This window comes from Mobula birostris, chromosome 21 (assembly GCF_030028105.1).
Source record: "Mobula birostris isolate sMobBir1 chromosome 21, sMobBir1.hap1, whole genome shotgun sequence".
In the NCBI taxonomy this organism is placed as follows: domain Eukaryota; kingdom Metazoa; phylum Chordata; class Chondrichthyes; order Myliobatiformes; family Myliobatidae; genus Mobula; species Mobula birostris.
The window spans coordinates 34,238,693-34,261,685 of NC_092390.1; the positions used below are offsets into that span (position 1 = coordinate 34,238,693).

Sequence of the window (22,993 nt, forward strand, 5' to 3'; positions counted from 1 at the left end):
GAGGTACGGCAACTGTAAAATCTGGAGTTCAGGCTGGGGAAGTGTGGACCAATTTGTAGTTCCGGAGGAATAATGAAACAGAAAAAATGATTAAACCCAGTGACTGATAATCAAAGTGAACACCAGGAAGTGAGTCTTTAATTGCAAGGAGAGCTGGAAATCAAAACTGGAGCTTTGTGCATCTTTGGTTACATTACCTGATCACCACCCTCAGTATTGATGTGTGCCACAGGGCATGGACATAGATCCTTTTGACTGTGGGATTGACAATATTAAGTTTTGGTGCCTCGTTATGCAACTGGACTGATACTTGCTTGAATGTGGGACATTTGGAAAGACCTTCTCAAGTTTAAGTTACTAAATAACTTGGTGAGTCTGACATGGGAAGTGCATTACAACAGGCCATAATCCTAACTTTAGGTCTCAACCAATCAAGGACAACGTCAGTCAACAGAATTGCATTGAGGAGAGTGGGGAATCTTCACAATCAGAGTTTTGCCCGGCAATCTCTTAACCTCACTTTTTCTCCACCAACTACTGATCTGACAGTAACATGATCCATCTGTTGCGTGCACCCCCAAAAGGAGAAAATCCTCATAGTCCTCATCCAATCCCTCCTCCAATTGATTGTCCAGTATCCCCTTCCTGTCCATGGTCTGAGCCACTTCTCATTTCCCAACCTAATATTCTTTGGCAACCCTGGCCACCAACCTCCTTGCCTGACTTCCTTCACCAAACCCAACTCTTCCCTCCCAAGACTTATTCCTTATTCCATTGCTTCCAATGTTTGTGGCTTCAGGCTTTGACATGAATGATCAGTTTCTCCCCACATTCATGATCATCTTTATCTGCATTTGGTTGGCTCAGCTGTCAGCGCTACGTTCCGCAGAATTATCACATTCACCTTTGTTGTCTCAATCTCCAACAACTGAATCTGTCTTACGTATCCACTCATGCTCTTTCTCAGTTTATGATTCTGTGCACACACATCGGGTTCAGATCCCCTTCGTCATGTTACTCGTATCACCTACTAGTCCTGGTCTCACCACTTCCTCTGACTTCTATATACAGTTTACCTTCTCTCTACTCTTCAGATCTGATATTGAGTCTCGACCCAAGTCATTAACCATTCTTTTACCTCCACAGTGCTCGACCTGTGGAATACCTTCAGCAGATTGTTTTATTTTTGCTCCAGATTTAATCATCTGCAGACTCTTGCACCTCTGTCATCTTCACCGTGTTTTTACAATTCCCTGCACTGGGGAGGAATTATTCTCTATCTCTCATTCTGGACATAACACTAGTTATTGTACTGGGCTCTCCTGAGAGACAAACGTCTTCTCATGGACTTGACAACAACAGTATCAAGCATAAGATAATGTTGTTTTCATTTTACAATTATCACTTTTACAATTGTTTGTCCAATTTGCTGTGTTGTCAACATTGCAGAAACAGTTCAAAATCTCAGCTGAGTTCATTGCACAAGTGCATACACTGAGTGGCCACTTTATTAGGTACAACAGCTCTTTAATGCAGATATCTCACCAGCCTATAACATGTCAGCACCTCAATGCACAAAAGCATGCGGACAAGGTTAAGTGGTTCAGTTGTTGTTCAGACCAAACATCAGAATGGGGATGAAATGTGATCTAAGTGACCCTGACAGTGCAATGGTTACTGGTGACAAACAGAATGCTTTTTGTTTCTTAGAAACTGTGGATCTTGTGGGAATTTCAAACAGAACAGTCTCTGAAATTTGCAGAGAGTGGTGCAAGAAACCATTCTGTGAGCGGAGATTCTGTGGCTGAAAACACCTTGATCATGAGAGAGGTCAGAGGAGAATGGTCAGAAAGTTTTAGGCTGACAGAAAGGCAACCATAACTCATATAACCACATGTTACAACAGTGCAGGAGCATCTCTGAATGCTCAACACATTGAACCCTGAAGTGCATTGGCTACAGAGGCAGAAGACCTCAAACACACACTCAGTGGCAACTTTATTACGTACAGGAGGTGTTGCCACTGAGTCTATATGCTCAGGTGAAATGAACAAGTTGCTTGCAGGTGCATCGCAGACACATAGCATCACAGGCAGATAGCATCACATACAAAGCAACCACAAGAGAAATATAAACATAAATTATGCACAATTCCTACAAGAAAGAAGACAATTATAACAAAAGTAAACTAAACCCACTTTAGTGCAAAGCACTCAGAGTGTTAAACAAGCGTGTTTAAAGTTATTCTGACTTTAGAACTGCATGGGTGAAGGGAGGTAACGTTCTGAATGTGGTTTTGAAAGATTCCAAGCTTGTGTACCTTCTGTCTGATGGTAGTTGTGAGAACATGGCATGTCGCAGACGATGGATGTTACCTTCTTGATTTAAATTGGGTAACCATGGTATTTTCATAGCATCAGCAGCAACCTTAGGCTCTTCCTTGGGACTTCTGTTCTCAGCTTTCTCATTAGCGTTTTTGTCTGATGATGGGTTTCATCTGTTGGAGACACTGGCTAATCAGCCTTGCTACCAATTGCTTCTGAAATTTACCAGCCATGTATTGAGATAGCGAAGCAAGTGACGGAGATGGTGCCACAAAGTTTTATTTTCTTTCCTATTCCCAATTACTGAGTTAATGACCTGCCGGACTGGCCCAACCCCTAAATGACAAATTGGAATGTAAATATATTCTACTCTATTGCATAATTTAAAACACAATTATTCAACATTATCTGAACATAGTAATTATTTTCAGCTGGCTGCCTTGGATTACTGGTTGGTATTTCAAGAAGCAAAACTGATTTCCACCAGGTTAATCAGCATTTGGTAGAATCTGGTCTAACCAGCCAGAGATTGAATTGTTCTGCATCCATCACTCCCTGCCTATGCTGCACCTCAGGAATTCAGAATTTGCTAATATTGTCAATCCAAGCATTTAGCAGTTAGGATGGAGAATCGATTTCACATCAATAATCTTTGATTACTTTGTGCTTTCATGCAGCAACACTCTGAAGGAATCCCTGTTTGAGAAACTCTGCCAGCTTCAGTGTCACTTCACGTGGTTTCCACAGAAGGACAACACTGACTTCAGTGATATGAAGCTTAGATTACAAGATTCTATAAAACTTGGTGTCAAATATCAAGCCATATCCTACAACCATCTTGCTTTTGTAAACTGTCAGCAAGGCAACTATGAAGAAGCAATTCAAAATTTAAAGGAAGTGGAAAAGATTTGGAGAGAGAAACACAACGATGAATTTGAAAGAAGAAGCATCATCACCTATGGAAACTTTGCCTGGGTGCATTACCACATGGGACAACTGACTGAGGCCCAGACCTACCTCGACAAGCTGGAGATGACCTGCAAGACGCTCAGTGACGGCCCTCGCTATACAGCAATGACCCCTGAGGTGTACGGGGAGAAGGGATGGTCATTGTTAACTTCTGGTGGTAGTGTTTACTATGAAGAGGCAAAGGAGTGTTTTGAGAAGGCTCTGAAGGAAGATTCCAATAACGTGGAATGGACGATGGGCTATGCGACTGCTCTTTATCGTCTGGAAACGATTTCTGGTGTTTCAGAGAATCAGGAACGGAGTCAGCCAGTGAGGTATCTGCGACGGGTGCTGGAGCTTGATCCAGATGACACAGTGGCCATGGTTATGTTGGCCCTAAAGCTGCAAGAGTTCAATGAAGCAGAGGAAGCAAATGAATTAGTTGAAGAAGCATTGAGGAAGACCCCAGATCTGCCATATATGCTTCGCTATGCAGCAAAGTTTTACAGAATAGGAGAAGATGTTGATATCGCAATAGGCCTGTTGAAGAGAGCTTTAGAATTTACTCCATGCTCGTCCTTCTTACACCACCAAATTGGTCTATGTTACAGGGGAAAACTGTTCACTCTGAAAAAGAAAGCAGACAGCAACTCTGCTGACAGAGCTGCATTGCAACAGAAAGCTGACTTGATCAGTAAGTGCAAATATCACTTTGAAAAGGCATTTGAACTCAAACCATCATTCATTTTTGCAAAACTAGATTTTGCAGGAATCTGCTTAGAAAATGAAGAAGCAAACAGAGCAGGGGAGATCTACAACAGTCTGCTGAGCTTGGAGGATCTTGCTCCAGTTAGTAAGCAGGCACTAGCTTTACAAGTTGGATTATTTGTACTGCACCACAAAAGATCTGAATCAAACGCCATCATCTATTTTCTGGACGGACTTAAAATCCATAATGGAAGTAAACAGTGGAAGCTCTGTGACAGTAACTTGAGAAAGATCTTAGGAAAACAAATTCAGAGGAATCCAAGAAACAGCAAAGCCTTTGGAATTCTTGGGATGGTGCACCAGCTGGCTGGGGAGAAGGATGAGGCTGTTGAATGCTTTGAAAAGGCCTTGGAATTTGATCCTGGCAATGAAGACTATCTCAATGCTCTTTCTGAATTACGCCCTTCGACTTAGGCTCCAGATACACAGAGAGATCCAGTGGAGTACTCTGCCTGTGCAAAGCTTGCTCTGCAAGAAATTGAAATGATTTATAAAATTCTCAAATGACAAAGCAAAGAACTCAACTTCATTTTTTCTCAAATGAACCATAGCTAATTATGACCCAATTATGTGGAATGTTCGAGATTCCAATTTACTCTTGAGGTTGATTACTATAAACTTTCCTTACTCTTTTACATTTTTTGCTGTTAATAATTCCATTCCAAGCAATTTTAGTTTGTATGCAAAAATATTCCAGATGATGTACAGTTTATGTACAGTGTTGATTTACATTCCACACTAATGAGTTAAATCTTCATGTAATTTACAGTGAAAAAGCACCAAAGTGGACTCAAGATGATAAAAATATTCAAATATTTTGCTATAAAAGCAGAAAATTCTGATAACATTTAGCAGACTGTTCAGTATCCATAGCAGGGAAAGCAGGGTTTATTTTTCAGACTGAAGGTTAAGATGCTGCCTGACCTGTTGTGTGGTTTTTTTTCAGAATTCAACAGTTAAGAATTTGGATTTCCAATGTTTGCAGTATTCAAATAAAATTTTAATTTAAAATCTGATGGTCATTAATATATATTTTTCTTTCAATATTGTTAAATGAGCTGTAATATCAGAAACTGAGTGTAAAAGTAACCAATAAAATGTTATGATTTAATTCTCCAGACCAGCAGTGAAGTGTGAGTGATTTTCTCGTGCACACGATGGTGAACAGTATCAGTTCAAGGAACATTTAAGGAAGTTTCACTCCAGCCTTTAGTCCTGATAATACAGTTAACAATTCTAATTTCAGTAAGCAGAGCTGAGTGTTCCTGATTTGGTCTTCCCTTCATTAAGAAATCATTCGCAGATGTAATGCGCGTCTTGCAGTCCATCTCATTCGTTTCATAATTGTGGTCTTGTACTCGTTGCCTGTCCCTTGACTTCTTCATCCCACTCTGACCTGTTCACTGTTCTAGCAAAGTTCAATATAAGCTTGAGGAACAACACCTCATCCTCTGGATGGCCACATTACTTCAAGTGTCAGCAGAAAATTCAGATCGTTTATATTCAAGTTATTTCGATCTTGCATCTAACATTACATTCAGCTTTTACTCCCACTTCTCTGGTATTGCAGACTGCATTTGTGTTTTCCTGTTGCACCTCCTACAGACACAACAACATATTCATCAGTGCAGTTTATTAAGTTCCAATGCAATCTCATTTCGTTTTATGAATGCCAGACAATGTAGTTTTTGTCTACTACTTAACCTTAACCCTGCTATCCTTGGGGTGAACTTTGTAAGTTTTTGCTGCAGTCCCTTTGTGGCAGGGGTTCCCAACCTGGGATCCACATACCCCTCGGTTAATGACAAGTCTCCATGGCATAAAAAAAAGGTTGGGAACGCTTGCTTGAGGGCAAGGACATCCAGTCCTTGGTCTGGAGACCAAAACAACACTTCAGACAAAGTCTCATCAACACTATCAGCCTGTAAACGTTGCCAGAAATTCCAATGGCAAAACAGACCTTTCATAATAATTGTAGACAGGCTTCCTTGTTCTTTCATTCAGATTATCTCGTCATACCAGTTTTCCTTCGAACCAACTGTTGCACCTACATGTTGCTTTTCAGTGATGCAAGTACAAGCATAAACAGGATTCTTTGAACATCAACACAACTCAGCCTCGCGTGTTTTAAAAATACCCGTTGTTTCTGATTTTTCTGGTATTTCATATATCACCTGCCCTTCTACCTACGTCGGGTAGATTGGGAGACCTCTTCGATAAGCACCTATACTCCTTCCACCAGAAAAAGTGGGATCTCCTAGTGGCCGCACATTTTAATTCCACTTCTCAGTCCTATTTCGACATGTCAATCCATGTCGTGATGAGGCCGCACTCAGGTAGGAGGAGCAACACCTGAAATTCTGTCTGAGCAGCCTCCAACCTGAAGGCAAGAACATCTGTTTCTTGAACTTCTTAATGCCTCTTACTCTTTGCCATTCCCCATTCCCTTTTCCCTCTTACCCCTCTTTCACCTTATCACCTTACCTGTCCATCAACACCCTGTGGTGCTCCTCGAGTCTTGATGAAGGGTCTCGGCCCAAAAAGTTGACTACACTCTTTTCCATAGATACTGCCTGGCCCGCTGAGTTCCTCCAGCATTTTGTGTGTGTTCCAGCAAAGAATGTGTGTATATAAATAAATAACGGACGGGGTACGAGGGATAGGTGGGGCATTAGCGGAAGTTTGAGAAGTCAATGTTCATGCCATCAGGTTGGAGGCAACCCAGATGGAATGTAAGGTGTTGTTCCTCCAACCTGTTCCTTCCGCTAATGCCCTACCTCCCCCTCGAACCCCATCCGTTATTTATTTATATACACACATTCTTTTTCTCTCTCCTTTTTCTCCCTCTGTCCCTCCGACTATACCCCTTGCCCATCCTCTGGGTTTTTCCCCCCTCCCCCTTTTCTTTCTCCCTGAGCTTCCTGTCCCATGATTCTCTCATATCCCTTTTGCCAATCAACTGTCCAGCTCTTGGCACCATCCCTCTCCCTCCTGTCTTCTCCTATCATTTTGGATCTCCCCCTCCCCCTCCCACTTTCAAATCTCTTACTAGTTCTTCTTTCAGTTAGTCCTGGTGAAGGGTCTCAGCCCGAAACGTCGACTGTACCTCTTCCTAGAGATGCTGCCTGGCCTGCTGCGTTCACCAGCAACTTTGATGTGTGTTGCATAAAGAAATCAATGTTCATGTCATCAGTTTGGAGGCTACTCACATGGAATATGAGGATTTGCTCCTCCAAACTGAGAATGGCTTGATCATGGAAGTAGTGGAGGCCATGAAGCTACATGTCAGAACGTAAACTGGATCTTGGAATTAAAATATTTGGCCACTGGGAAATCCTGTTTGTTGCAGATGGAGCGGAAAGGTGCTTGAGAAAGTGGTTCCCCAGTCTTCTGAAGATGAAGATCCAAGCAAAGATACATTTAGAAAGTTAAAGTTCCAGTTTATTTGTCGTTCAACCATACATGAATACCCACGAATGCAGCAAAACAAAATAGCATTACTTTGGGACTAAGCTGCTGCACACGGTGCCAATAGTCATACATAGCACAAGGCACATATAGCACATATATGATAGCAGTAAAATACAGTTAAACAAAAAACATCCAAGTTGCTAAGTCTATGAATGTTGCAGCAGTCTACACTTGAACACAATCCAAGTTGTCTTCTGCTTTCACGGAGTGAGCACCGACAGGAAGCACGTCTGTCTTGGGCAGCTTCGAACAGGCGACACTGCGGCTTGAGGCCTAATCTTCACTATGACCAAAGCCACATATCACCCCCACCGACTGCCCCCTCCATTCATCAATAAACCAGTGAACTGGACTTGCAGCATTCTACACTTTCAATCTTTAACGAGGTGTTGTGATCACAAGCAAAATAAATAAGACAATCACTCACTGTTAGACTGCACACCATGTTCGTGCATCGACTCCAATGCCTTTGTCCCAGGCAGAAACATGGCCCACACTAAAGCCAGCTCCTTTATATTCTCTGCCAATGAGCAACTTGCTGATGGGGTAGACCTGCAACACTTTAAGTACTTAACATCCAGCATGGTCTTGTGATCATAATAAATACACTTAAAAAGGACAATGATACATGGCACAAGACACATATGTGCTATAAAATAGCAGTAAATTACAATCACGCAAAAAACTATCGTCCAAGTCGCTGGGTCTATGAATATTGTAGCTGTCTGCAGTTGAATACAATAGAGGTTGTCTTCTGCTGAGTGGACACTGGGGGGAAGCACCAATGCCCCCAACATGGATGCTGTGCCGCAATGTCTCAGGTGCCTCATAGTAGCCATTGCATCCGAGCGCTCAGCCAACTTACCAAAAGCCTGATATAAGTTCTTAAAAACTGGAGGATACCACTGGAAGATTCAACAAGATCACCATTATTGCTGAGCCTGCCTCCCCCCCCCCCAGTGACTTACTTTCTTGATAGTAAATGTGGCCCTCTACTTACTGCCACAATTGGCAGATTGTGTTTCGATTCAGGGTGTGGTTGGGTGACAAGTGCAAATTACAGGAAGTCTCTTCACCACCAGAATGAGCAGCCTGCCAGCAACACACAGCAACACACTTCGCCATGTCCTGACGAAGGGTCTCAGCCTGAAACGTCGACTGCACCTCTTCCTAGAGATGCTGCCTGGCCTGCTGCGTTCACCAGCAACTTTGATGTGTGTTGCTTGAATTTCCAGCATCTGCAGAATTCCTGTTGTTAGCCTGCCAGCAAGTTTGTCGCAAAAACCAAAATAGACCCCAACTCTCCTCCTTACTTGGGAGGAGAAAAAGCGATACAGCAGACTTTAACACCGCAAATCAGCAAGTTGTTTTGTTTATGTCCCCCTCCCAAAGTGAAAGAGTGACACCTCTCTATGAGAGAGAGAGAGAAAGAAGGAGCATGTGGTACATCGAATTGTTGGGTGAACAATTAGTTTTTGTTGTATTGCAGATCATGATCTGTCTTGGTGGTTTTGCTATTGCTTGCTTGGCAGATAGAGGGTGCTGATACTTTTTTTTGCTGAAGTAAGTGCGAGGGGGGAGTGCTGTTGCTTTGCTGCTGCTTGTGTGTGGGAGGAGGGAGTAGTGGGTGCTTTGGGGTTCTAATATTTTTACCATCCCTCATCCTTTGGGGCAATCTTTTGTCATGGATGTCTGTGAAAACAAGAATTTCATGTTGTATATTGTATACATTCTCTAATATTAATTGGAACTGTTGAACTATTGAATTGAATAAAATTTGTTAGCATTAGGTTTTCTGCCTTTGACTTCTGAAGAACCTTTGAATCACAAAAGCATCAGGATCCAACAGTGGCTTCCAAAATTCCATTGTGGCTCTCTTCACCACCACTAATATATTTGGGAACTTCTTGTGCTGATCTGCAGAGACTTGGGTTTATGGTCGAGTCATGGCTAAAGAAGACAACTCTGTTGGTTGTTAGAGAGTTGGAGGAGTCATAGTGTGTGTCAGGGAAGTAGGGAAGTAGGAAGGGTCTGGAGCAGGATGGCGTCCATTGAAGTGAATAGACAGGAAGTGACTGTTCTTGCCCGAATATCAGGAGCTAATCCTCTGTCTTCAGGATCTAGTGCTTTCCTGGTGTATAGAAACATAGAAATATAGAGAACCTACAGCATAATACAGGCCCTTCAGCCCACAATGCTGTGCCAAACATGTGCTTACTCAGAAATTACCCAAAGTTATCCTAGCCCTCTATATTTCTAAGCTCCATGTACCTATCCAGGAGTCTCTTAAAAGACCCTATCATATCTGCCTTCAATACCGTCGCTGGCAGCCCATTCCACACACTCACCACCCTCTGCATAAAAAACTTACTCCTGACATCTCCTCTGTACCTACTTCGAAGCACCTTAAAACTGTGTCCTCTCATGTGAGCCATTTCAGCCCTGGGAAGAAGCCTCTGACTATCCAAATGGTCAATATCTCGATCGTGTATATTACGCAGAGACACTTCTCAGGCTTGCATATGGGTTCAGGCATCGATTTTAACCGACATTTCAATGAGAAACTCCTCCATCTTCATTTTCATCGACACCAGGGCCCAGTGGAAGCCCAAGAAGCATTTATGCATCCTTTGTCTTCAGTCTTTCATGGGTTATTGTGTTCAGTTTACTCCTCATCTATTTTAAGTTGCATAACTTAAATGATAAAACCAAGATTTTTGATACTTCCACCTGTATCTCAAAACAAAATTAAAATGCCACAACATTGTGGTCAATATCTGCATGTGTTTCTTTCCTTCAGATTATTAACTAATTCAACATTCAGGACCAAATCTTTGGCTTGTTACCTCACTGATTCTAAAACATGTTGGGAGTTTATGCAACTTTCAGCAAGTTTGGAAATGATATCAAAATTTTTATTATTTTTCTTCTGATACTCCTTCTTCTGACATTCCTGTAAGATTTGGGATATTCAGGGACCCGTGGTCTTCCTGATCCCTACACTTGTGAAAAATGTACCCAGCTGACAAACTAGGGGTCAAAGATCAGGAGATGCAGTTGGATATACTCAGGATCATCTGGGAGGCTGAGGATATAGGTGAGAGTTTTAGTGAGTGGCCAAACCCAAGTGTGACCATGAGGAGAAGTAATGCGAGTGGCCAGGCAGCGCAGGGTACCCTTGTGCTTGTTACCTATAGAAATGGGTATACCTCTTGGAATACAGCTGGGGAGAGGGCAATAACCTTTCAGCAGAGACTGACAGTGATAGTGCTACTGTGCCTAGCTCTGAGGAAAATCAGAGTAAGATGAAGTTGCAGAACGATAATGATGGGTGACTCAAGAGTAAGGGATGCAGAAAGCTGTTTCTGCGGCCACAATTGAGGCTCAAAAAGGTTGTGTTGCCTTTCTGTCGCCAGGGTCAATGATGTCTTGCAGCAGGTAATGGACGTTCTGAGAGGGGTGGGAGAGCAGCCAGAAGTCATGGTCCACATTGGTTCCCAAAACATTGGCAGGATCAGGGATGAGGTCCCGTCAAGGGATTTCACGGTTCTAAGTAGAATGCTAAAAAAGCAGGATGTCCAGGGTTGTAATCTTAGGATTATGACCTGTGTTAGTGAGTTAAGAAATAGATATATGCTTTCGTTCAATTTGTGGCTAAGAGGCTGTTGCAGGAGGGACACATTTAGTTTTATGGATCATTGGGTTCCCTTTCAAGCCAGGGGAGACCTTTACAAACAAGACAATTTGCATCTGAATTGGAGGGGAACTAATATTCTTCGTGGGAAATTTGCCCGTACAGCTCAGAACGGTTAAAGTAGGTGGTAGAGTGGGAGGTGGATGGGAACCAAGGCTGAGGGAAAGGAAGAATCAAAATCAGGTTTAACATCTCTGCATATGTCCTGAAACTTGTGAACTTACATATGACAAGTGAGACCAAAATAAAGTACAGCGAGGCAGGCTAACAAACGTGGTGAGCTCTTGGGCTGAAATGTGTTTATTTCAGTACAAGGAGTATTACGGGCAGGAAGGGTCAGTTTAGGTGGATAGATAGATAGACAGACAGACAGAGAGAAAGAGAGAGAGAGAGAGAGAGAGAGAGAGAGAGATTTGTCATCATGGGGACTTGTACTTCTTCAGTATTGATTGAAAATTCCTTAATATAAGAGTCTGAAATGGGGTAGGGTTTGTTCAATGTATCCCAGAGGGATCCTTGAAACTACATCTGTGGGATCCAGTTGGAGAAGAAAACAAACTGGATCTGGATTTGGGAAATGAGCCTGGTCAGATGACAGACCTGACAGTGGGTGAACACTATAGATACAGTGACAAGAACTCATTATATTTGTGGATAGTTCTGAGTTAGTATAAATTTAGATGTGGGAAGTTACTAAACTGTGGGAGGGCAGATCATGACAGGATAAGACTAGAGCTAAGCTGCACAGATCTAGAGCAGCTGATGTAAGACGTCTCCATGACTGACATGTGGAAGTTGTTTGAAGACTAGCTGATCTGAGTTCAGGGATCGCATGTGCTATAAAGAGTGAAGACAAGGATGGTAAGGTAAGAGATCTCTGGATGACCTGAGAAGTCTTACATTCAGTTAACAAGATAAAACAAGAACTATACACTAGGTTTAGAAAGTGAAAATCGGACTGGAAATTTATGGAATATAAATAAAGCAGGAAAGCGCTCAGATGATTAGAGAAGCCGGAAGGGGCATGAAATATCCTTGGTGAGCAAGATTAGGGAGACTCCCAAGGCATGCAAATGTCTCTCCACTCTTTAGCAAATGTCAGTCCACACTTTAAGAACGGAGGAAGGCAGCAGAAAGGAAATTATAGACCAGTTATCCTGATCTCAGTGGTTGGGAAGATGTTAGATTCAATTGTTAACGATGAGGTTATGGAGTACTTGATGATACAGGGCAAGATAGGAGAAAGTCAGCATGGTTTCCTCAAGGGAAATTCTTGCCTGATGAACCTGTTGGGACTGTTTGAGGAAATTACAAGTAGGGTAGATAAATCAAATGTATTCTCACTAGCAACAAAAACAGTCAAATCCTTCTATAGATGTACTGTGGAGTGCATTCTGACAGACTGCATTACAGTCTGGTATGGGGGCAGGGGTTGGAGGGAGGGCAGGGGACTACTGCACAGGACTGAAATAAGCTGCAGAGGGTCGTGAATTTAGTCGGCTCCATCTTGGGTACTAAGATGGAGCCGACTAAATTCACAACCTTCTGCAACTTATTTCGGTCCTGTGCAGTAGTCTCCCGCTCTCCCGCCCTCCCGCCAACAATCTACAAAGTACCCAGACATCTTCAAGGAGTGGTGTCTCAGAAAGGCAACATCCATTATTAAGGACCCCCAGCACCCAGAGCATGCCTTTTTCTCACTGTTACCATCAGGTAGGAGGTACAGCATCCTGAAGCCACACACTCAGCAATTCAGGAACAGCTTCTTCCCCTCTGCCATCCAATTCCTAAACGGATGTTGAATCCATGAGCACTACCTCACTTTTTAAATATATATTATTTCTGTTTCGCACAATTTTTAATCTATTCAATAGACATATTAAATTGACTTTATTTCTTACATCCTTCACATACATGAGGAGTAAAAATCTTTACGTTACTTTTCCATCCAAATGTGCAACGTGCAATCATAGTAATTTATAATAATTTGTAATAAATAGAACAGTCAATGTAATATAGAGTACACACAAGTCAGTGTGAGTTCATCAGTCTGACGGCCTGGTGGAAGAAGCTGTCCTGGAACCTTTTGATCCTGGCTTTTAAGCTGCGGTACTGCTTCCCGGTTGGTAGCAGTTGGAATGGATTGTGGTTGGGACTGTTGCTGTTAAGTTAACAAATTTCACCACACATGCCAGTGATAATAAATCTGATTCTCATTCTAATTCTCAAGATGTAAAAACTCTCAAGCTTGTTCACCTGTTCTGGTTTTGGCCTTTATGCACTTTCATATCTGATTCACAATATCCTCAAGTTTAAAATGCCAACAGACTAAACTCAACACTCTACACACATTTTTAAGACTTGTGAAACTTTCACAGAAATCTCCACAACTTTGAAAAATGGAACACTAGATATTTCAAGCACCTTACAGTCTCGATTAGTTCATTATTTATATTGCTCACCTTTCACACACATTCACAGGAGGCATCATGTGTCTTTTTGTGATTCGTTGGGGCTCTGGGACAAGGCCCATATTAGCCTTGAATATTGTATATAATATATCTGACAATTCATCTTCCACAGCTACCTGGAAAAGGGAATTCCAAAAATTCCTCCTCATCTCTATGTTAAACAAGTGACACCCTCTTTTCCAAAAACAATTCATCGTTCCAGAATTCTCACAAGGGGAATACTTTTGTGTATACTTTTGTCTAGATGTTGACATTTTGATGTTGTCCCTGTCCTCTCCTCAGTTGTAAGTATGTTTTTTCATGTTCAGTTAAAGTTTGCAGTTGCTGTTTTTAAATGCAATTCATCCAACAGGCTTTTTTTCCTTTAGATAATTGCTAAAGTGGTCTCTGTTAATGTTGATAAACATTGCAATTTTTTTTTCATTTCCTGGTGATCTTGGTTTCTGCTTTGTCATTGTTGTGCTTGGTCTTGCAAGCTATTTTTTGTTTGATCTTTTCCCATAATTTCTCTTTCATTTGATGTTGTGCTTTGCGTCTTTTGTGGTCAACACATGGATGTTTCATCCTTGCTGACAGAAATCAGTTCTGCACATTCCCCCCAAACACCGATAGTAAACGTTAAAAATGTTCAGTTTATTATGTCAGCAGCCTGTTCCACTACATAGAAAGTCAGCTTCATATAAATCTAGCACTTTTACAGCAGTTTTAGTTTCTTCTTCCTAACACCCATGTTGTGTTCAATCATTGTGTAAACATCAGAATTTTGTAGCTGATACCAACATTGTGGGTTGTATCAATGTCAGACAAATAGAGGAGCTGATTATGGACTTTAGGAAGGGGGGCTGTTCACATACTCCTGTTTATATCAATGATACTGAGGTTAATTATGTTGAGACTTCAAATTCCTAGTAGTAAAGATACCAATGGTTTGTCCTGGTCCAATACAGAGATGCCATAGCTAAGGAAGCTCACCAGTGCCTCTACTTTAGAGAATTGTGGACACAGCTCAGCATCTGACTGAAAACCAGCCCACTATCCGGTGACTCTGTCAACACTTCCCACTGCCTCAGGAAAGAAGCCAACATTATCAGAGACCCTGCACACACCACAGACATTTTCCACTCACCCACACCCACCCCCCATTGGTCAAAAGATTCAAAAGCCCCAAAGCGTGTGCTATCAGGCTCAAGGACAAGTTCTATTTTCCATTTATTTATTGAGATGCAACATGCAAGAGGCCATCCCTTCCCTTCGAACCTCACTGCCCAGCGACCCCTGATTTAATCCGAGCCTGATCATGGGACAATATTACAATGAGCATTAACCCAACAACTGGTACATCCTTGGACTGTGGGTGGAAGCCAGAGCACCTGGAGAAAACGTGCATGGCCAGAGAAAGAATGTACCACTTCCTTTCCGGTAATGACGGGAATTGAACCTGGGTAATCTGTATTGCAAAGCCTTCTGCTAAACACTATACTACCGTACTGCTCTAAGATGATTAAATGGTTCCCTGGTATGAGAATATGGACTCTTGACCTGGCTACCTACCTCGCTATGTCTTTGCACAACACATTCCTACTAGAAACTTTATTTCTAGTATTGAGCATCAGCAGTAGCTTGACTTGGTCTCACCACTTACACTAATAAAGATGGACAAACGTCAAAAGATTCAGTTCATTGAGTTCATCACAGTTGAGGACACTGGTCATTTGGAAGAGACCTTGCAAGGGAGTCTCATCTGCTGGTTGTCCTGACCTCCTCCTCGTCTTCTTCTTTCCCTGTCCATTATTTGTACCTCCCGACAACTCAGGTCCCCTTGTCGCTTGGTTGAGCTCGCCTTCATGCCCAGTTACCTCAGAGGCCAGCCTCCCGTTATTTTCTAACCACAAACCTGCCAGTCCACTGTTAGTTCCCCCTCAGCGTCAGAAGGGTTGGGAATCTCTTTGTCAGTTATTGGGGAGTTGGCAAAGGGTAGCACCTACCACACCTCCTCTTCCTCATTCACTGAGTCCATATCATATTCAGGGGTGGGTTGCAGTCTAATTCTTCCCGTTGTTGGTCCTTCAGCTCCCGCACATCACTGCAGAGTCCTCTTACTAGGTGTAGGATCCAGATCAGGCTCTGGGTCAACATATAGCTCTTGTCCCAGAGGGAGAAGGTAGTTCCGATGAAGAATCGTGACAGGCCCATTTCCATGCTGCAGGGTAGCTCATGTGATTCTCTGCAGGGTAACACATGAGATTTTTGAGGAGATGACAAAGGGACACGATGAGGGTAAGTCAGTGGACATTATCTAGATAGTCTTAAGTAAGACATTTGATCAGGTCCCTTATGGTGTTGATTCTCATATTATGTGGATCCAAAAGATGCAAGTATGGGTTCAGAACTGGCTTACCACCTGTGGAAGACTGAGAGTAGGGGTGGAAGTTGACTATTCCTGCTGGAGATTCATGACCAGTGGTGTTCACAAGGATCAGTGCTGGGATCTGCGTTGTTTGTGATTATATATCAATGATTTTGATGAAAATATGGACAGGTGGATTCGCAAGTTTGTGGATGTCACAAGATTGGTGGAATTGTGGAGAGTGTGGAGAACTATCAATTAATATAGTGGGATATAGATCAGTTGTAGATATGGACGGAAGAGTTCAGATGAAGTTTAATCCAGCCAACTGTGCGGCGTTGTACTCAGGGATGTCAAATGAAAGGACAATGTATACAGTTAATGATCGTCCCCCAAATAGCATTGAGGTACGGAGGGATCCTGGGGTCCAGATAGTTCACTGAGAGTAGCAGTGCAGGTGGCTAAGGTGGTAAAGAAGGCATATGGCATGATCCTTCATTGCCGGGGATATTGTGTTTCAGAGTAGGGAAGTCATGCTGTAGCTAGATTAAACTTTAGTCAGACCTCACTTGGAAAGAAATACCTGCAGTGCTTCCCTAGTCTGTTCTTTATCCAATTTAGAACAATGCATTCAACTTTTATCTGGGAACTGAAATGGTGTACATAAACTACTCGTCCTGTTACGTAACCGGCCACAATGAATATTAATCGAGTCAGGTTATATAAAAAATAACCAAACATTTATTAAACACGGATAAACAATAAAAAACAAACAAAAACCTTAACCGGAAGTTAACCACTATGCGGCTGTTCAACAAATCGCCACTCGGTACTGGTTCTTAAAGCGATAAATGCGAAAACAGTTCTTAAAGCGGTAAAGTCAAACACAGTTCTTAAAATGGTGATTTAGAAAGTCCAACAGATTTATACATTCAATTGGGAGAGCCTTTTCTGGAGAAGGATTTCTTCATAGACGCGACTTTCCTGCTGGTTCTGTCCAAAAGATTCAAGATGAAGGAAATAAACGGCTTAAAACAACTGACTTTTATTTCTAGAGAGCAAACCTTGCATGAACTTCCTTGCTCTTTTGGCAGGTGTTATCTCGATGCAGGTTGCTACTTCTTCAACGAAGACCCAATAAAGTCGATCTCTTGTTAAACTGCCGAACATTCCCGACTTCTCTTAATCCTTCATCTCCTGTACTTCGATAAAGTCTTCACTCTCCAATACTACCAAAAAAGTACATCAACAAATCTAGCAGAAATTGAGTAAACTGCCAGTCCAGCCCTATTGTACCTTACAACAGAACGTAAAATTCCATTGTAAAAATGAAACTGCGTTATAAAGCAAATACGCAACGGAACGGAGACCCTGACTAACGTTCTAGCTGGAAAACCAAACTGCGTCACTGGGGTCTTCCTTTTCATACCCGCAGTGAACATGTCATCACGTGACCTCACATTGGCGGGAAAATTAAATCAGGTGACCTCCAAAAGACCATTACGTCATTCTCACAAGAAAGTCACAAGATCTCCTTGAGGTAGGTAACAGTCCACATCAGGAATCACCAATAGTTTCTTGACTTGGCAGTGATGCCCATGTGTCATAAATGATTAAATATGTTTGGAGGAAACTCAACTGTTTCAGAAAGATTACACAAATTCATCTCTGTAAATTCATTGTCCCTATTACTCGACCTGTTTTTCATCTGTTGCATGGGGAAATTAATATTTCCAATTACTGTATGAAGAGCTGACTTTGACTAAATGTTTCTCTCTTATTTACCCGTTTCCCCACAGTATCACTATCCCTAAGGAGTCTGCAGCAGATATTTTTTTTCTGGAAGCTTTTCTTCTGCACGTAAACCATTTGTTATCATTTTCCTTGTTAATGACCGTGTCTCTGTTATGCTAAAGTGCTCCATACTATTTAAACATGTTCTCAGTGTAACACGCACAAAATGCTGGATGAACCTACATCAGCATCTATGGAAAACAACAAAGAGTCAATGTTCTGGGCTGAGACCCTTCATCAGGTCTCAAACTTGCAGTGGCTATTTTATTAGGTACACCTGTACACCAGCTAATTAGTGCAAATCAATCTACTGAGCCAATTAAGTAGCATCACTGAATGTATAAAAACATGTAGGATGGTCAAGAGGTTCTGGTTTTCAGACCAAACTTGAGAATGGGCAAGAAATGTAACCAAAGAAATGTGACTTTGAGGTGGGTGGGCTACAGCAGTAGAAGACCACAACCATACACTCAGTGGCCACTTAATTACGTACAGGAGCTATCTCATAAAGTGGCCACTGAGCATATATTAAGCTGCAGGGTAATACAACAACATAAAAATGATTCTTTATTTGCCTCATAGTGGTTCTGTTTATCAATGTTGATTTGGTCCAACTTCAATTTAGAGGACAGGATGTGAAAACTCTCAAATTTGTTCTGCTGTTCGAGTCTTGGACTTTATGTGCTTTCTAAACTGTTTCACAATATCCTCAAGTCTAAAATGTCAACAGACATTCTCAACCATAGACACACATTTTTAAGACTTATGAAATATTGACAGAGATCTCAACAACTCTGAAGAATACAGCTCTTGAAATTTAAAGCACCTTCTTATAGTCTCTATTAGATCATTGTTCATATTTCCATGAGGAGGCACACCTTACGCATACATTCACAGGAAGCATTATGTGTCTTTTTGCGATTGGGTGGGGCTCACCACCAATGGTTTGTCCTGGTCCAATACAGAGATGCTATGGCTAAGGAAGCTCACCAGTGCCTCTACTGTTGAAAATTGTGTGGACACAGCTCAGCACCTGACTGAAAACCAGCCTTCTATCCGGTGACTCTGTCAACACTTCCCACTGCCTCAGTAAAGAAGCCATCATAATCAAAGACCCTGCACACACCGCAGACATTTCCCCCCCACTCACACCCTGCCCCCCATTGGCCAAAAGATACAAAAGCCCCAAAGCGTGTGCTATCAGGCTCAATGACAAGTTCTATTTTTTATTTATTTATTGAGATACAGCATGGAATAGGCCATTCTTGCCCTTCGAGCCATGCTGCCCAGCAACCCCCTGATTTAATCCGAGCCTAATCATGGGACCATTTTACAATAAGCAATTCACCCACCAACTGGTACATCCTTGTAGTGTGGTAGTAAACTGGAGCAACTGGAGAAAACTCACACGGTCACAGAGAGAACATATTGACTCCTTTCTGGTAGCAGCGTAAATTGAACCCGGGTCATGTGTACTGTAAAGCATTGTGCTAACCTTTATGCTGCCGTACTGCTCTAAGATGATTAAATGGTTTCCTAGTATGATAATATGGACTCTTGACCTCACAATCTACTCCGTTATATCTTTGACCTTTATTGTTTGCCTGCACTGCATTTTTTCTGTAACAACAACTTTATTTCCAGTAGTGAACATCAGCAATAGCCTGTCCTGGTCTCACCACATAACGCCAATAAAGACAGACAAACAGCTGAATCCATCAAAAGATTCAGTTCTTTGAGTTCATCACAGTTGAGCGCAGTGGCCATTAGGAAGGGACCTTACAAGGGAGCATCACCTGCTGGGTGTCCTGACCTGCTCCTCCTTCTCTTCTTTCTCCTCAATAAAATCTTTAATGACTGAGCTCTCCCTTGGGATGACCAATATCCAAGTGTCCACTCTCTGGGAAGTTGCTGCTGCGCCTGAATAAGTACTGGAAAACTTCTTTAGCAAATCTGTTCTCCTCCCTCTGCGGCACCTGCCTGCTATGTCAATGCCCGAGTTGTCTCTAAGTCACAATGTCCACTGAGCAGAGCTAGTGAAAGCACGGACACAGGGAGGAGATAGTTACAGAGAGAGAGCAACGGTGGAGTAACAGAGGGTTAAAGTCTGAACTCTCCTGGATTGCGTAAGGCAGTGTTTGAGGGAGATATCAAATAACTCTGTGAATCTTTGGCCCTTCAAGTACTGTTGGGATTATTATTGTAAACTCGAATCTTCAATCACACAAACCGGTGGGATTAGCATGTAAAAGGGTTAAATTGGATGGTGCTTGAATTGACGTTGCTAGTTTTAAAGATAATAGATTATCATGACAAGTTCAATTATTAACGAAGGAGCAGGCTTTCCAGTTGGAGTTTCCAATGTCATATGTCAGTGCAATTTCTGTCAACAACTTGTCCAGCTTGGCCAAACCCACGGATTATAAAAGCTACCAACTCCCAATTGTTGAACAGTCACATCGCTTTTCCAGTCCTCTGAAATGTAGCCGGAATCCCAAACAGCACCATGAGGTGAGTAACCCATTCCTTTTCCATGGTGTTATTGGACGTCAGTGCATTCTCGGAAAAGGACAAGTAGTGTCAGCATGGATGACCAGATCAGTCAAATTTACTGTGACCTGCCTCTGGATCAGCAGACATCTGGGAAAGGAGCTTGCAATCACTTAGTGTAAGGGTTTGTAACCTGAAACCCGGTTTGTGATCAGGGAACTTTACTTGATCCTGGGAACTCGGACTACTGGGGCATAGTGGGGGAGGCCAAGAACATGAGATCACTCACTTTTTTTCACCCCAGGATATGATGATTTGAGGCAAGGTTTGTAGTCCAGGTCCCTGAAATGGACAGAATTTTCATGAGGAGAGAGCCCCAAGAGGCAAATGAATGAACACGCCCTCCATTTCAAGGAATCTGCATTGGGGAAAAGGCATTCAGCATCGAGAGCATTCAGTAATAGTGGATTATATATTGAAGTTTATAGGTGTCACTAAGTGATGCAGTGAGCAAAGCAGATAGGGATTAAAATCTACAAAGTATTATGATGGTTAATGCATATGTGGCAACTGCAGAAGCTGGAGTTCAGGATGAGGAAACGTGGACAAGTTTGGAGTGGAGGAGCAGTGACACAGAAGGAAATCATGCAGACAAAACATCAGAATGGAGAAGGAATAAGTGACTTTGTGACTTTGACTGTGGAATGGTTATTGGTTCCGGATGGAATGATTTGTGATTCTCAGAATCTGCTGATCTCCAGGGATTTGCAAGCACAACCGTCTCTGAATGTACAACATATTGAAACTTGAAGATCATATGCTACAGAAGCAGATGACCACAAATATACACTCCATGGCCACATTATCAGATATCTAATAACATTGCCACTGAGTTTGTATGCTCAGCTAAAATGAAAAAGTTACTTGCAGCAACATCACAGTCATAAACATCACATAAAAAGCATTCACAAGAGAAACATAACTCTAAATTATGCACACATATAGACAACAGAAGACAATTGTAACAAAAAACAAACTAAAACTATTTTTCTGCAAAGCATTAATAGTTGTTAGATAAGAGTGATGAAATTTATGTTGATTAGTTCAAGAACTGAATGGTTGAACGAAAGTAGCTGTTCTCGAACATAGTGGTGCAAGTTTCCAGAATCTGTACCTTCTGTCTGATGGTAGTTTTGAGAACATGGCATGTCCCAGACGATAGATGTTGTCTTCTTGATTTAAACTGGATACCCATGGTATTTTCATCGCATCAGCAGCAGCTTTAGGCTCTTCCTTGAGAATTCTGTTCACAGCTTTTCCATTAGCGTTTTTGCCTGATGATGGGTTTCATCTGTTGGAGACACTGGCTAATCTGCCTTGCTACCAATTGCTTCTGAAATTTGTCAGCCATGATTTCTGATAGAGAGACAAATGACCGAGATGGTGCAACAAAGATATTTCTACTTTCCTCTTCCCAGCCACTGAGTTAATAATCTGCTGGACTAGCCCAACAAATTGGAATGTAAATATATTCTGTTCTATTACATAATTTAAAGCACATTCATACAGCATCATCTGAACACAGTAATTATTTTCTTCTGGCTGTCTCAGCTTACTGGTTGTTATCTCTAGAACCAAGATGTTTTCCACTGGGTTAATCACTATCTGGTAGAGGACAATATGAGTGCGGTTGATGTTCTGGAGCATGTTGATATTAAGGGAGAGGAGGTGTTGGTGTTGTGAAGAACATTAGGACGGATAAGTCCCCGGGGCCTGACAGAATATTCCCCAGGCTGCTTGACGAAGCGAGGGAAGAGATTGCTGAGCCTCTGGCTAGGATCTTTATGTCCTCGTTGTCCATGGGAATGGTACTGGAGGATTGGAGGGTGGCGAATGTCGTCCCCTTGTTCAAAAAAGGTAGTAGGGATAGTCTGGGTAATTATAGAGCAGTGAGCCTTATGTCTGTGGTAGGAAAGCTGTTGGAAAATATTCTTAGAGATAGTATCTATGGGCATTTAGAGAATCATGGTCTGATCAGGGACAGTCAGCGTGGCTTTGTGAAGGGCAGATTGTGTCTATCAAGCCTGATAGAGTTCATTGAGGAGGTGACCAGGCATATAGATGAGGGTAGTGCAGTGGATGTGATCTACATGGATTTTAGTAAGGCATTTGACAAGGTTCCACATGGTAGGCTTATTCAGAAAGTCAGAAGGCATAGGATCCAGGAAAGTTTGACCAGTTGGATTCAGAATTGGCTTGCCTGCAGAAAGCAAAGGATCATGGTGGAGGGAGTACATTTGGATTGGAGGGTTGTGACTAGTGGTGTCCCACCAGGATCTGTTCTTGGACCTCTACTTTTCGTGATTTTTATTAATGACATGGATGTGGTGGTAGAAGAGTGGGTTGACAAGTTTGCAGACAACACAAGGGTTGGTGGTGTTGTGAATAGTGTAGAAGATTGTTGAAGATTGCAGAGAGACATTGATAGGATGCAGAAGTGGGCTGAGAAGTGGCAGATGGAGTTCAACCCAGAGAAGTGTGAGGTGGTACACTTTGGAAGGACAAACTCCAAAGTGTACCACCTCACTCCAAGGCAGAGTACAAAGTAAATGGCAGGATATTTGGTAGTGTGGAGGAGCAGAGGGATCGGGGGTACATGTCCACAGATTTCTGAAAGTTGCCTCAC

General features: G+C 42.2%; 1 protein-coding gene, 1 long non-coding RNA gene and 1 pseudogene across 2 annotated transcripts in view; 2 read left to right on the forward strand and 1 right to left on the reverse strand.

The window, feature by feature from the left end:
* The window catches only part of LOC140185713 (interferon-induced protein with tetratricopeptide repeats 5-like), an 8,140-nt gene extending 3,019 nt beyond the window's left edge, over window positions 1–5,121 (forward strand). The window contains exon 3 of the mRNA XM_072239268.1: window positions 3,002–5,121. Coding sequence (XP_072095369.1) covers window positions 3,002–4,454 — 1,453 coding nt within the window. The 3' untranslated portion in view covers window positions 4,455–5,121. The remainder of the gene's footprint in view (window positions 1–3,001) is intronic.
* LOC140185716 (uncharacterized) overlaps window positions 1–21,892 on the reverse strand; it is a 27,903-nt gene extending 6,011 nt beyond the window's left edge. Inside the window, exon 1 of the long non-coding RNA XR_011882702.1 lies at window positions 21,482–21,892. This is a non-coding gene — a long non-coding RNA (uncharacterized lncRNA). The remainder of the gene's footprint in view (window positions 1–21,481) is intronic.
* The window catches only part of LOC140185714 (interferon-induced protein with tetratricopeptide repeats 5-like), an 11,080-nt pseudogene continuing 8,249 nt past the window's right edge, over window positions 20,163–22,993 (forward strand).